This window comes from Serinus canaria, chromosome 10 (genome assembly GCF_022539315.1).
Source record: "Serinus canaria isolate serCan28SL12 chromosome 10, serCan2020, whole genome shotgun sequence".
NCBI lineage: Eukaryota > Metazoa > Chordata > Aves > Passeriformes > Fringillidae > Serinus > Serinus canaria.
This window is the reverse complement of record NC_066324.1, coordinates 14131678-14146097: the sequence shown is the minus strand read 5'-3', so window position 1 is coordinate 14146097 and position 14420 is coordinate 14131678. Positions and strand designations below refer to the sequence as shown.

At 36.6% G+C, this 14420-nt stretch overlaps 1 protein-coding gene across 2 annotated transcripts in view; it reads left to right on the top strand.

Annotated features, from left to right (window-relative positions):
• ADAM10 (ADAM metallopeptidase domain 10) overlaps positions 1-13961 on the top strand; it is a 42796-nt gene extending 28835 nt beyond the window's left edge. For both annotated transcript variants that reach the window (XM_030228391.2, XM_050978531.1), the window contains 11 exons: positions 1734-1883; positions 3004-3096; positions 3719-3902; positions 5643-5806; positions 6984-7167; positions 8024-8174; positions 8477-8660; positions 9787-9895; positions 10171-10391; positions 11085-11211; positions 11684-13961. In XM_030228391.2, the coding sequence (XP_030084251.1) occupies positions 1734-1883; positions 3004-3096; positions 3719-3902; positions 5643-5806; positions 6984-7167; positions 8024-8174; positions 8477-8660; positions 9787-9895; positions 10171-10391; positions 11085-11211; positions 11684-11778 (1662 nt within the window). In that variant the 3' untranslated portion in view covers positions 11779-13961. The remainder of the gene's footprint in view (positions 1-1733; positions 1884-3003; positions 3097-3718; positions 3903-5642; positions 5807-6983; positions 7168-8023; positions 8175-8476; positions 8661-9786; positions 9896-10170; positions 10392-11084; positions 11212-11683) is intronic.
• Positions 13962-14420: the final 459 nt, after the last annotated feature.

The following is a 14420-nucleotide window of genomic DNA, read 5'->3' as shown; positions in this document are numbered from 1 at the left end:
TGTGTTGTCTCTTTTACTTTTGGTGAGCTATCATCCCTCCACATTGTGAGATACTTAAATAATTGCTGGCAGTTTCCTTTTAACATAATTTTTTAAAGTTCTTTTTCTTATTGCTTCTGGAGCCCAGATGTGCTACTTATAGTCTTAATGAATCCTAAGTGATCTCAAATTTTTCAACAGTTAGAATTTTAGATGGATGTGGAAATCAAGCTTGAAATGAGGAATAGACTTTATTGCAATTGAGAAGGAAGAGTTTCAAGATCCCTTGATCTGCAAGTAATACATTGGTTCTAAAGAGTATTAACTTCTAGATTGTCAAGTTATGTTAATATAACACACTTGGGATATCTGAGTGCTTTCAGTGGAAAATTAAGTGATATTGGTGGGAGAGTCTTCCTAACAAGCCTGTAAGCTTGTGGGGGTTACAGATTGGCTGCTGTGAGAGGTAAGTGTCCTGTGGCAGGAACCTGTGTACCTGGGTGCAGTCTCACAGTGGATTTGCACTCAGGTTTGCATCACATGTCACGAAATGCTTTTTTTTCCAACAGCAAGTTATTGAGTTTCTTTTAGACTTAGTTGTGTTCTGAGCTGTTCCAAGCCTTGGCATAATTTTGTGGTGTCAGCTAAATATAAACCCAGAAAACTATGCAATATGGCTTGTTAAATAGTATAAGCAAGTTAGTTTATTCATGTTGTGACTCCAGAAATTGTCAACATTAATGCACTTTTCAGCATTGGTAACAATAACATGCTTTCCCAGAAATGCTTGTAAAACTTGGTGCAGAGAGAGAGGGCCATCAGCCAGTGAGGGCTGTAAGGCCAGTGCATGCTGGTGCCTTGGGAGCTGCTTGGAACAGAGACCAGACAGTGTTACAGGAATCAAGTAGGGATTTTTTTAAAAGGCCTTTAAAGGATACACCTTGGGCAGTACAAGAACTCAGCTGTGGCTCTACCCAAGATGGACCCTGAGTTACAAGTTTTCACACTTTTATAAGTTTTGGTCCATTTCCATATGGGGGTTATTCAGTCCCATCCTCTCAGTTTGCTCTCCTCAATTTGCTGTTGTTGACACTTTTTGGGCCTGAAGCTGCATTGCTGTCCCTGGTTTTCAGGCTGGAAAAGGGTGGTTTTGTCTGACTAAACTGTGAAGAGAACTTGCTAACACTTTATATGAAGTTCAGAGTTATATACTATAGCAGTACAGAGTCTGGAAAATATGAAAGCTAAAACTTTAGGCATCACTACCAGATACCACTGCCTAACCAGTGTTCCTTTAGCTTCTTGTTCTGTGCCCCATTTGTTCCATGCTGAAGTGCTTAAACATTTCTGTTTGCTGAGGTAATTTCAGTTTGAAATAACTGGTGTTAGGGAAGTTGCAGTTAAGTCCCACCAGTGCTGATTTTTTTTCTAACCTACCGTTTATCTTAGAAAAGGATTGTAAAGAAGAAAAATTCCAAAGATCGCATGAATGAAAAAACATCTCTGTAACGTTGACTGCCTTTTATAATATAAAATAAAGTGCTGAGAGAGTTTTTGCTAAGATTACATTCAAAGTATTTGAAAACTGAGCATAATGTTCTTAATTCAAAATTCATCAAACTTTGCAACTTAAAGAAAGAATGAAAATCTGTTTATATTAGTGGAGTATGTTTAGAACCACTGTGATTTTTAGGTAATCTAGTGCAGCATGTGGAACTACAAAATTAATGTATTTCTTCCCTGTGCATATGTAGAAACCTGTTGAAGAGCCTAAGAAGGATGATCCACAGCTTTTGAGAAAAAAGCGTGCCACTCAGGCTGAAAAAAACACGTGCCAGCTGTATATCCAGACTGATCATTTATTCTACAAGCATTATGGAACCAGAGAGGCTGTGATTGCACAGGTATTTCCAATCCCTCTGTTTTAAATTGCCTGCTTTTACTTGGGTAGTCCTGATAAATTTCATATAACTTCTTTTTGCTTATTTCCTTTATAATGGCTTGTTTCCTTTGTTAAGTGGTCTTGACATAATTGAAACAGCATTTTTTTTTATTTTTGCTAAAAAGATGCTGTTTCTGTGACAAAAGTCCTGGGCATTTGTGCCTCTTTAATGGCAGCTGTGGTGTGTTTAGCACATCTGAGCAGGACTTGCAGCCTGACTGTTTTCAGTTCTTACTCAGAAAAAATATTTCCTGAAGAGTTCTGTCCTGTTTGACAGCCTGCCAAGCCTCTGTTTTAACACTTGCATAGGCTTCCATTTGAAATTCTAGCTCAAAACACTGTGAGCTAATAATGCTGAGATCTATTCCTGTAGTATCCAATAGAGTGGATGGTAAAAAAAGCAGTGGCAGCTAAAGGCAGATGCTTTTCATTTGTCAGTATACTATTAACTGAGAAAAGGGTTGATATGATTTGCTAAAAATATAACTAGCATTTTAACATACTTCCACTGAAGTCTGAAGTTTCACTGCCACTTGCAGATCTGAATTTTACTATTTATCACACTGTACTTAGGCAATTCAAGTAGTATTTTTCAAAGCTCTGAAGTCACCTTTTAGTCACCTTTAGCTTTTTAATGAGTTAACATTTCTGTGTGCTAATATCAAAGGTAAATGATTCGTTTTCCCACCTTTGTCTTCTACCAAAAATGAAAGAATAAATCTGCAACAAGTAATTTTTTTTTTCTGAAAAACAAATACAGTGCTTTAAATAAAATTTCAATGCAGTGCTGTCTCACCAAAGCAGTGAATAAAGGAGTATCACAAACAGCTATCTGAAAGATGATAGAATTTTGTTAATAAAAATTAAATGGCAAAATCCTTTGGTGCTGTCTGGCATGGTGGTGATGCAGGTAGTGATTTATTTCCATTGTGGGCCGTGATTTAATTCAAAAGGCCTGTTAGAAGTTCCTGCAGCACAACATCACATATTGTAGGAGAGTAGGCATTGCAGCTATTGTTGTGTAGATAAGCTGTAGAGTAGTGCATGGATCTCTGAACTGTAGCTACTTTTGTTTTTGACAGATTTCCAGCCATGTTAAAGCAATTGACACCATTTACCAGTCAACAGATTTTTCAGGGATCCGTAACATCAGCTTCATGGTGAAACGAATCCGAGTAAGTGGGGTTGGAAAGGCTTTCAGCTTCACTGGTGCTGCTTGGAGGCTGTGTTCTTCAAATGTGCTGTTCCTGTTCACTTGTACCCATTTATTGTTTTATAACAGTTCTTTAGCAGAAGTGTCTCTGCAGGAAATGGTGCCCTGAACCATTTATTTGATTTGGTTTTAGTGATTATTGTCAAAAACCCACTCCTGCTGTTATTAAGCTGTGCTCAGTTTTTCTATAGGAATCAACTTGTTTCAGCACTGTAGTTGTGTGGTGAATAGACTATTGCTATTCTCCAGTAACTTTAATATTAAAATAGAGAATGGCTATCCAGGTTGGGACTTCCTTGTAAAAGTGATAATTTAGGAGGATAAATACAAATTTCTGGGTACTGGTGGAAAAAAAAATAGAAGGAAATAAGAGAATGGGGATTTACTACACAAATGCAATTTGTCATTTATTGTAGTGCTTTGCTTTCCAATTATTGGGGTGGTAATTTAGTCAAGGCTTTTAAATTTTAAACCACATCTTTAACTATGTAACATAGCAAAGTACTGACAACAGTGAGCCTCTTAGCTGGTATGTGCAAGTGGAAATGAATCCTGTCTTACAGTTTGTTTTAATTTTCTTTTAGATTAACACAACTGTAGATGAGAAGGACTCTTCCAATCCCTTTAGATTTCCTAACATCGGTGTGGAAAAGTTTCTGGAACTGAACTCAGAACAGAACCATGATGATTATTGCTTGGCCTATGTGTTTACAGACCGTGATTTTGATGATGGAGTCCTTGGTCTGGCTTGGGTTGGAGCCCCTTCAGGTAATTCTATACAAGCCTTCAGTGCTATGAGATAAAGTAGGTAGGCACTAGAAAAAAGGTAGAAACCACCTTTTAAACTGACAGCAAATGCACAAAAATCTCCTAGCTTTTCGCAATTTGGGTTCAGTATGGTTTAATTTTATTTTTAGTATATTGTGCCATTTCAATTAATCTTTCTGTATTTCTGATGAGCAGGATATGAAGAGTAAAGAAAAACATTTATTTTGTTATACAAAGATGATATTACTTGGATTGCTTTTTATTTGTGCTAGGTGTGAGTGACCAGTAAAGTGACAGGTGAAACAAGTATTTCTGCTCTATATAAACAGAGCTTACAACTATGAAAACTACACTGCAGAACCTTTAGGTTTTCTAGGTAGTATTGAAAGAAATTATTTTTTTTAATCAGTGAGATGTTGTTCTGGGAGATAACAGAATAATTACTGCATGACTCTTCTTGAACTGCTCTTCACTAGTTTCAGTCTAGTTGTGTATTTTGGGTCTAAAGTATGTCCTTTGATGATAAAAAATCTCAGTCAGTGAGACATTGCAAGAGACCAGGATACCTTACTGAGAACATTATTGAGAGCTTTAACAGAATTGAGTAATGGTGGAAGAAACATGAAACTGTTCATATAAGGGGTAAGAGATCAACAGACCCATGACTGCAGTTGGTATGTTACAGGACTAACCTTAGTGACTGTGGAAGAGCCATAGGAAAAGTAATGCCCAGAAGGTGAATAGAAAAGAGAAATTGGGTCTGTGATGAGTATTCTAGTGTACACACTGAACAAGGACAGGATGAATTGGAATGTGCAGTCCACCAACACTGCTTTCAAAACTGAATTTAATGGAGAAAAACTATGATCTTTGAGACTGTCATCCTTAACACACATACTGACAAAGATTAAATGGGATATGTCACAAAATCAAAATTCTGCTTGAGAAAGGAAAACTTCTTTAGACTGGTCTTTAGACACCATTTACATTAGCAGTAAAATAGCTAGATTTTAGAACATCATTATTATTGCTTCAGTAGAAACTCAAATTATGGAAAAATTTGGTGAAATTAAAGTCAAAATGATGCACTTGACTGCCAACCTTGTAAACATGGGTCTCATTGGCCAACACTTCAAAAGCATTTTCAGCTTTAGGTTGGTTTTTTTTTTCTGACAATGAGCTACATATATATATATATATATATATATATATATATATATACATATATATATATACACACACACCACACATGTATATATGTGTATATATATATACATATATATATACACATATACATATATATATAGTTATTCTGACTGACATTTTATATAAATGTTCTTGCTGTGAGAGAGGATCTCCAGGTTTACCATGTACTTCTTCACTTAGTGAAATCCAAGTAAGATGTAGATTGAGGTTACTTCTGTTGGACATTGGACCCTGCTAGTCTTGTACTACAGGTGTGGTGAAACAAGGGCTCATCCATTCAGGGAGTGCCCAAAAATAGCTCTCAAAAGCTATTCTAAACCAGCTGACTTCTTGTGTGAATGTATCCAATCAGTGTTGAGAACATTTGTGTGAATAAATCTAATTTACTTTCAAGGTTGTGCTCATATTAATTATAGAGAGCTCTTAGTCTGTAAACCTGCAGAGGCAAACTGATTGTTGGTCTGGATGTCAATAGACAGGTAACATAACACTTCTTTCCCTAAATGTGTAACTTGTACTTTTGTGTGAATGCAGGGAGCTCTGGTGGAATATGTGAGAAAAGCAAATTGTATTCGGATGGTAAGAAGAAGTCTCTGAACACTGGAATCATCACTGTCCAGAACTATGGCTCTCATGTGCCCCCCAAGGTTTCTCACATTACTTTTGCACATGAGGTTGGGCATAACTTTGGTTCCCCTGTAAGTATTACTGGTGATCTGTTAACTCACTCAGCCATTTCATAGGCTGTGATTTACAAATGGAGACTTCTTATAAGCAAGGACAGCAGAATCCTGACTCCATGAGCATACGTGCACATACATTGTATACAAACAAAGGATATGTGCACATACATTGTATACAAACAAAGGATATGTGCACATACATTGTATACAAACAAAGGATATGTGCACATACATTGTATACAAACAAAGGATACGTGCACATACATTGTATACAAACAAAGGCATGGCAGCTGAGCCCTTTTGTGAGTATTTGACAACACTGGTGCATTAGTGCATTTTATGAATTGTTTACTTACATTAGTTCAGTCCATTACAAAGGTACTTTATTGTTGTTCCCTAAACACTTTCCTGTCTTGATGAAGAGTAGGGTCACACACACCTTGTTAAATGCATTGTACTTTATCCTGGAGAGGAGGAGGAAGCACTGCTGATGACACTTTGTTCAGCAAGTGGCTCACGTTTATTAGATGATTTATACTTACAAGTTGATCTAAGAAAACAGTGGAGGGAATTAGGATGCCAAGAAGAATGTTTTTGAGCAGACCTGTTTCACAGCCATTTAGGGATGCAACTTGTTTGTGGTAAGCTTGAAAACATGAGGCTTTTTGTTTTGCCAGTGTGTAATGCATTTCATCCCTCATGCTGGATATTGTGGATGTAGTCACTGGCTGACAGACTCCTGCTCTGTTTTGAAGTTCTCTTCGTACCTCCCTCAAAGCAAACAAGAAAAATGGACTGTGGTTTCTGTGAACTCCTCCTGCTTTTATTCCACAGAATGCTGATTACCCTTTTGTGATCATAAAGCCACTCTTTTTGGAGATGGCAGCTTGTTCAAGTCAGTATTCAATCCGGGACATGCACCTGGGGGTAAATTACCAAGAATGCAAATAAGATGAAACTTTAGGAATTAGATTATTGCTACTGTTGTCTTGGGGGAAACAGAAACAACAGCAGAACAAAGAGAACTCAAAATCATACCTTGGGTTTACATACAGTTTTTGTATTGCAAAGAACCTGAGAGTGTAAGATGGTGGTTTATTTTTATTTTATTTATTCTGTGTTAAGGCTACCAAATCCAGGTTACTTTTGCACCTGCCATCATTGAGATGGTTGTAAAATATTTGTTTTGCAGCATGATTCTGGAATGGAGTGCACTCCTGGAGAGTCCAAGAACTTGGGGCAGAAGGAAAATGGCAATTATATCATGTATGCAAGAGCTACATCTGGGGACAAACTTAACAACAATAAGTTCTCTATCTGTAGCATTCGAAATATCAGCCAAGTTCTTGACAAGAAGAGAAATAATTGTTTTGTTGGTATGTATTTAATCCTCCTGAAAGCCAAATAGCTAAAATATTGCCATAATGCTTATTTTTTAAAAAATTACTTATTTTTTAATGTACTGAAAGATTCTGCAAGTAAATAATTGAATTTGAGATCTCCAGTACTGTGCAAAGTTCTGGGCTGGCCAGCACAGAAACAGCAGGACACACTGGAGTCAGTCCAGCAAAGGGCCAGAAGGATTATTAAGGGATTGGAGCATCTGACATACAAGAGTCCAAGAGAGCCTGTTTAGTGTGGAGCAGAGAAGGCTGGAGGAGGCTCTTTGTCTTTGTAAATGCCTGGTGGGAGGGAGTAAACAAACAGGGTCAGATTTCAGTCATGCTCATTGTGAAAGGACTAGAGGTAAGGAGCCCATATTAAACTGCAGGGAAATCCTATTTAGACATGAAAAAGAATTTTGCATGAATTTTTCTTTCTGGAATCTCATGTATGAGCTCTCACAAATTTTGTAAGCTCACATAGGTTTGCACATCTGCTCAGTAGGTTTGGATTTTGGAGTAGTTGACCCCAGTACCATCAGCCTTTGCCTCAAGGTCCTCTGACTGTTAGAGGAAAAGGATGCAGCTCCCTGGGAGGCTGAGCAGAAAGCTTGTTCTTATACTCCCACTCTTATAAATCAAAATCTTTTACTCAGAGGCTTAAAATTCTGTGAATTGTGGGAATGACTAGGCTGGGTGTCAAGCAGTAATGCAAGTGACTTGAGCCCTAGTCTAAAGTCCAATTTGACCAGGCTCTTTCAGTCATGATTTGCTGGATGCTTGTTAAGGTTTATAAGTATTTGCATGTTCTTTGTACTGCTTTGTACATAAATATACTGGCATTTTTCAGAGTCTGGGCAGCCCATCTGTGGTAATGGACTGGTTGAACAAGGAGAACAGTGTGATTGTGGATACAGTGACCAGTGTAAAGATGACTGCTGTTATGATGCAAACCAACCAGAAGATAAGAAATGCAAGTTAAGACCAGGCAAAAAGTGCAGGTATTGTGCATATGTTACACTACACTTGAATTTTGGGCATTTATTGGGAACTTTAATGGGGGTTTCAGAATCTGAATCTGCTTACCTGCATCTTTATAAAAGTACTGATTTTGTTTAAAATGCTTTATACAGTGAGTGAGATGTACATAAGCATAATTATGCTATGGGAAAAATTATTTTCAAGTCACATTTGATTAGGACAAATCAGAAATGTGTTGAGTGCTTGAGTAGGCTTCAGGGTGTATAGTCTTTGGAATGGTTCATGCTTTTTCTTGGCATCCACAATCTGTGTTTGTTTGCAGCCCCAGCCAAGGCCCGTGCTGCACTGCCCAGTGTGATTTCAAATCGAGGACAGACAAGTGTCGGAATGATTCTGACTGTGCTAAGGAAGGAATGTGCAATGGTGTCAGTGCTCTCTGCCCAATATCTGAACCCAAAGAGAACTTCACAGTGTGCAACAGGAACACACAAGTTTGCATCAAGGGGGTATGGTTTTACAGTCTTATGTAACTGCTAATTACTGTCAATTGATACGGTTTCTGTACTTACTGCACAGGAGTGCAAGCTCAGTCTCTTTTTCTGTATAGAGTTTGATTTATTGGTGTCAGTCAAAATAACAGTGAAGGTACATCAAGGATTAAGAAGTACCTGTCAAATCCCAAGGTAGCAGTACTGTCTGAGAAAGATACACTTAAAGTTTTCTGTAAAAATCAGGATTATCAAAGTGTTCTATTTTCTAGTGCCACCTTTTAATTTTTCTTCAGTCTTGGTCAGTAATTCTGTTGCCTTAGAAAACTGGATGTACTGTCAATATGGGCTGAATTTGGTTTATTGGCAATACACAGTTTCTCCAAACATGTACATATAGCACTGATGTGCAAGCATATGGAATTAGAATGATTCTGAACTGCAATTAGTTGCCTGGATTAAAGAGAACATGGCAGTTGCCATGAAATATTGATGGGAAGTCTCTTATAAATTGATCTGTGTTTGCTTGGAAGCAAACACAAGCAAAAATCATCCTCTTTAAGACCTGTAACTTTTTGTGCTGTAAGTTTGAAGTACTGCTAGTAATATTTTTCAGCTAATTTATAGCCATCTTAAAGATAGAGGAATTGTTTTCATATAGTTACTGATTTTGAAACAAAATTGCAAATAAACTGAGCTTGGAGTTTGAAGGATCCTGACACAGTGAAATTAAATACAGAATCTTTTCTGCCATTATTTTTTATTATTTTCCAAGAGAGATATTTGTGTATACATGTGTTAGATTTATTTTTCTAACCATGATTTTGAGTAGTCACGTTTCTGTGTGAACTGTGGTACTGTGGGTGTTTTGCAGGTTATAAACGGTTATAAAAGAAGAAACTGTTAAAAAATCAGTATATCACCTTTTAAAAAACTAGACAATATGCCAAAGTATTGATGTTGAATAACTGTAATATTTTTTTGCTTATAAACTTTGGAAAAAAATTGAAGCAGTTGATTTATTGATAAGCATCTTTAGAGCTAAAATTATGCTTTCAGATATTAATTGTTAATATCTTTCCTAGTGTCAGTGTACTTGAAAGTGAAATTGATTTTTGTGTTGCTGTGCTTTTGTCTCCCACAGCAATGTGCTGGCTCTATCTGTGAGAAGCATGGCTTGGAGGAGTGTACATGTGCTAGTTCAGATGGCAAGGATGATAGAGAGCTGTGCCATGTCTGCTGCATGAGAAAAAGTAAGATTTACCTGAATCATAAGTGTAAATAGAGCAGGAGGGGTCTGAGGAGCCTGCTCATGGTGTTTGTACTTGAGTTTTGGTTAGCTTTGAGAGCATTCTGTTCAAACGTAGTTTCAGACAGACATTGCATTGTACTGTGTAGGAAATAAACACTACATTCTGCATTTTTACAGATTATTAGAGAAGCATTTTGAGCCATTAAACACTGGGGTGGGTATTCATGCACGGATGTTTTAATACAACAATGGTTTAAATTTGTATTCACTTTTCAGTGGACCCAGCTACTTGTGCAAGCACAGGCTCGAGCCGATGGCAGGAATACTTTCATCTTGAAACCATCACTTTGCAACCTGGATCTCCCTGTAATGATTTCAAAGGCTACTGTGATGTGTTCATGAGGTGTCGGCTGGTGGATGCTGATGGCCCTCTAGCTAGATTAAAGAAAGCAATCTTTAATCCAGAACTGTATGAAAATATTGCAGAATGGATTGTGGTAAGTATATTTTTATATTGCAAGTCTAATATGAAATGTTCTTGGTAATCAAGATTCACAGTTGATAAGTGTTGATGTGTAGACTCCTTCAGCATTCTTCAAAGTATAATTAGCCCTTGTTTTACTAGATTTTCTGTAAGCACCCTGTGTGCAACAAATAAGTTTGCTAGATTGAAGGAAATTGAAACAGACAAATAACAAATAAATAGGCTCTGTTAAAACCTCTGTTCATTCACGTTTATAATTTACTGTTCTTTCATGTTTTGACTCTTCATATTTGAATGCTCTGACTTCTTTTATTTTGATTTTTAGCATTCATCATTTTTATTGTGCTAGGTGTCACTTTAATAATAATATACAGGAAGAGGAGCTAGAGTGAAACACCCTTGGAGAGCTGCATAGGTAATTTTGTGTAAGCTGTTGATTGTTTTAGGCTTACACAGCTCTGCTGGAGTGGATCTTCTGTGAAGTACCCTTCTGATACTAGAATGAAAGTATTGGGGCTTTTCTGTGGCAGACCTTTGGGAACATTTCTTTCAAATGTTCAGCTGGAAATTCTTGGTCATGTTTCAGAAAGCTTTTTGATGACTTCTGAAACACAGTGAAAAGCCATATTCAATGTCCTCTGTCTTTTGTGCATGTGTGCCAGCCCCCACATAATTTTGTTATTGTTGTTGTGGTTTTGTTTTTTAGGCTTATTGGTGGGCAGTGTTGCTTATGGGAATTGCATTGATCATGTTAATGGCTGGCTTCATTAAGATATGCAGTGTTCATACTCCAAGCAGTAATCCAAAGTTGCCTCCTCATAAACCACTTCCAGGTGAGTAATGCAGCTAATTATAGAGATATGTTTTCTCCTCAGCTGTTTAGTTCTAAAGAGAAATTTCAGGTGTTTCAACTTACAGTTCTTAGGCTGACACTAAAACTACAAATGGAATTGATGCCAGTGAAACAATTCATGAAAATCTAATCCTTGTCTTATTTTCCTATAACATAATATGCAATCAAAAGAAACCTTTAAGACTTTTTCCAGCATCAGAGTTCCTTTTATTTCCTATTCCATGCTACATTTTGTAAGGATTGGCCTGTTTAAGGAAGTGCTGTTGATGTACTGAAATGTATTCTGTGTGTCCTCCATGCAGTTACTCATCTAGTTAAAACTCTGCAGGTCTGAATCCAAAACCTTCCAGAAAAATAGTTGTATTTAATTTGCATGGCCAGGGCAACTCTTTAGGAAATAACTAGAGTTTTTAAAAATTAATTTTAATAATGGTTACTTTTCTTTGAAACAGGCACTTTAAAAAGGAGGAGACCACCACAAACCACTCAGCCCCCACAGCGGCAAAGGCCCCGAGAGAGTTACCAGATGGGACATATGAGACGCTGACTGCAGCTTTTTGCCTTGGTTCTTCCTAGTGCCTACAATGGGAAAACTCACTCCAAAGAAAACCTAATAAGTCATTGTCCCCAGTCTAACTCTCAAAAATTGAAGAGGAAAAAAAAAAAGGCATGATATGCCCTCAAAACAAGTGGAAATGGTTAATTTTTAATGAGAGAATCTTCCAGCTCAAAAAGAAGAAAAGTGTTTTTCTTGAATATTTTTAATTTAGTGGCACAAAGTCCTAGCATATCATGATTCTTCCCCCCTTCTGTGCTCTTCATTGCTGCATTTTCTTCACTTGCAGGCAAATATGGCTGTAGTAAAACTTCTACTCAAGAATTGAGAAAAAGATCTATTTTTCAACTGCCAGACAAGGCTAGGAAGCTAGACCACCTCAGCATTGGAGACATTACTTGTCAATGTATATACATTGTTATATGCAGACATGTATTTCTAACGTACACCCGTACTTGTGTGCAATTGTAAACAAGAGAATTGCAATATGGATGTTTCTTTGTATTATAAAACTTCTCCGCTATTAATGAAGAAATTACTGTTTAATTGACATACTCAGGATAACAAAGGATGATGGTGTGTAGTGGTCAAGGGTCCTGTGATGCTTTACACAGCAATTTTAAATCCAATCACACTTCTTTTATCATTATCAAAGTTGTTTCAAGCACTCGTTTCATCTTTATCCAACAGCTGTTAAGAATACAGCATACAAGCCTGGATGGTCTTAGACAGATTGAACAGGTGTTCTGCAAACTTTGCAAATGTCAGAATGTTTCAAAAATGTTTTATGTAAGTGTCTTCCTTGTAGCTCAGCATAAATATTTTTAATTTGTCTGATTATTCAGTGAAATAATGAATAGTTAGATCAAATATTTCCATGCTTTATTAGAAAATTTTGCCTGTTATTCAACTTGTTTTAAAAATTGCAACCACTTTATTTGGGCTCTTCAGATATTCTTACAGTTTGGTAATCAAGTTCATGTTCTAAGGGATGTGGAAAGAAAAAAAAAGCTGTAGTTTTTTATTTTCTTTTTTAATTTATCAGGTGTTTGGATAACTTTTCAGCATGATACTGTTGATTGATAACCACTAAAGTAGAGTGATTTGCCTGGCTACTGTGGCAGAGTTAAAACTGTAGTTAGAACTACCAATTTTCCCACATTTATACCAGTAGTGAAGTTCAACAGCACAATGTCCCATTCCAGAGTTTTTATTACGAATGTAAATAATTGGCATTTTTGAAGATGAATAAAAGATGTCTTAAGGTGCTTACTGCTATGCAGGAGATGAAAGGGGGCATTACAAAATGTTTAAGCTTGTGATGTATTTATTGCTTGTTTTCCAAAAGCACCAAGCTAATTAGAGATGCAAATGGCTATAATTTTCCTGGCTTTGCTTAGGAGAAAATTTACTAAGGGTTGGACAGGCTTCCTTTGTTTGTTTTTTTTGTTTTGTTTTGTTTTGTTTTTTAAGAGTATAAGGTTTACACAATCATTCTCATAATGTGACGCAAGCCAGCAAGGCCAAAAATGTTACAGAATATAATGGGATCTCTTCCTTGTAAACTTGTACAGTATGTGGTAACTTTTTCAAAATACAGCTTTTTGTACATGGTTTAGAGACAAATTTTGTACATGAAACCCCAAGTCCAATAGACTATATAAATAATTCTAAATGATCTTAACTAGTTAGAAGTGTATGTAGTTGCTTTTAAGTCATTTTAAATACATTTGTTTTAAGACTGTGCAAAGATTGGAAGTGGGTTTGCATTTCTAAAATGGTGACTTTTATTCAGCAAGAGTTCTTAGTAACTTCTTGAGTGTGGTAGACTTTGGAACATGTAAATTTTTTGCCTGTAATGTTATCCTGTGGTAGGATTTTGGCAGACAAATGCTGCCCTATTTTATTTTGAGTCTAAGTTAAATGTTTTTTGAAAACAGAAATGTGCACTGAACTCTCCACTGCAAGTCAAGATGTGGTAAAGCCGAAAGGAAGTTCAAGACAATGAAACAGAAATACTACTGTCAATTTCATGTCCACTGTGTTTTATACAGTCTCTTTTTTGTTCACTTTGGAAATTTTTACTAAAAAATGCAAAAAATAAAGTATTGTGCAAAGATATGTAAGGTTTTTTGAAACTTGAAATGCATTAATAAATAGACTTGATGAAATCATCTTCTGAAGATCCATTTACTTGTTGAGCTCTGAAAGCAAAGAGGAGTACACAGATTCCACTTTGCTTGATTTTTGGCTTTTCCTGCCATGCCAAAATGTACTGTCTCTGTCAAAGTGTCCCTCTCAGTTTTAACATCCTGCAGTTATATATAAGAATAAATGTGTTTGTGTAACCTGCTTAGGGAAAGCCATGAAATTAATTTTAAATTACTTACATGATCACAGGAATAAAACTTTTCTTACCTCCAGAATGAAAAACTAGTTGCTGGTGGGATGTTCAAGCCTGGCATCATCGTTGCTGATGGATACCTTTGGAAATATATTTGGAGAGGAATATTGGAATTAATATGTAGTACACAATTGGTGGATGAGACTTACAGAAGGAGCAAATGTGCTTTTTGCAAGGCATTTTAAAACTGCTTAGCTGGGTCTCTGGGTTTCTGTGTGTGTTGCATGGC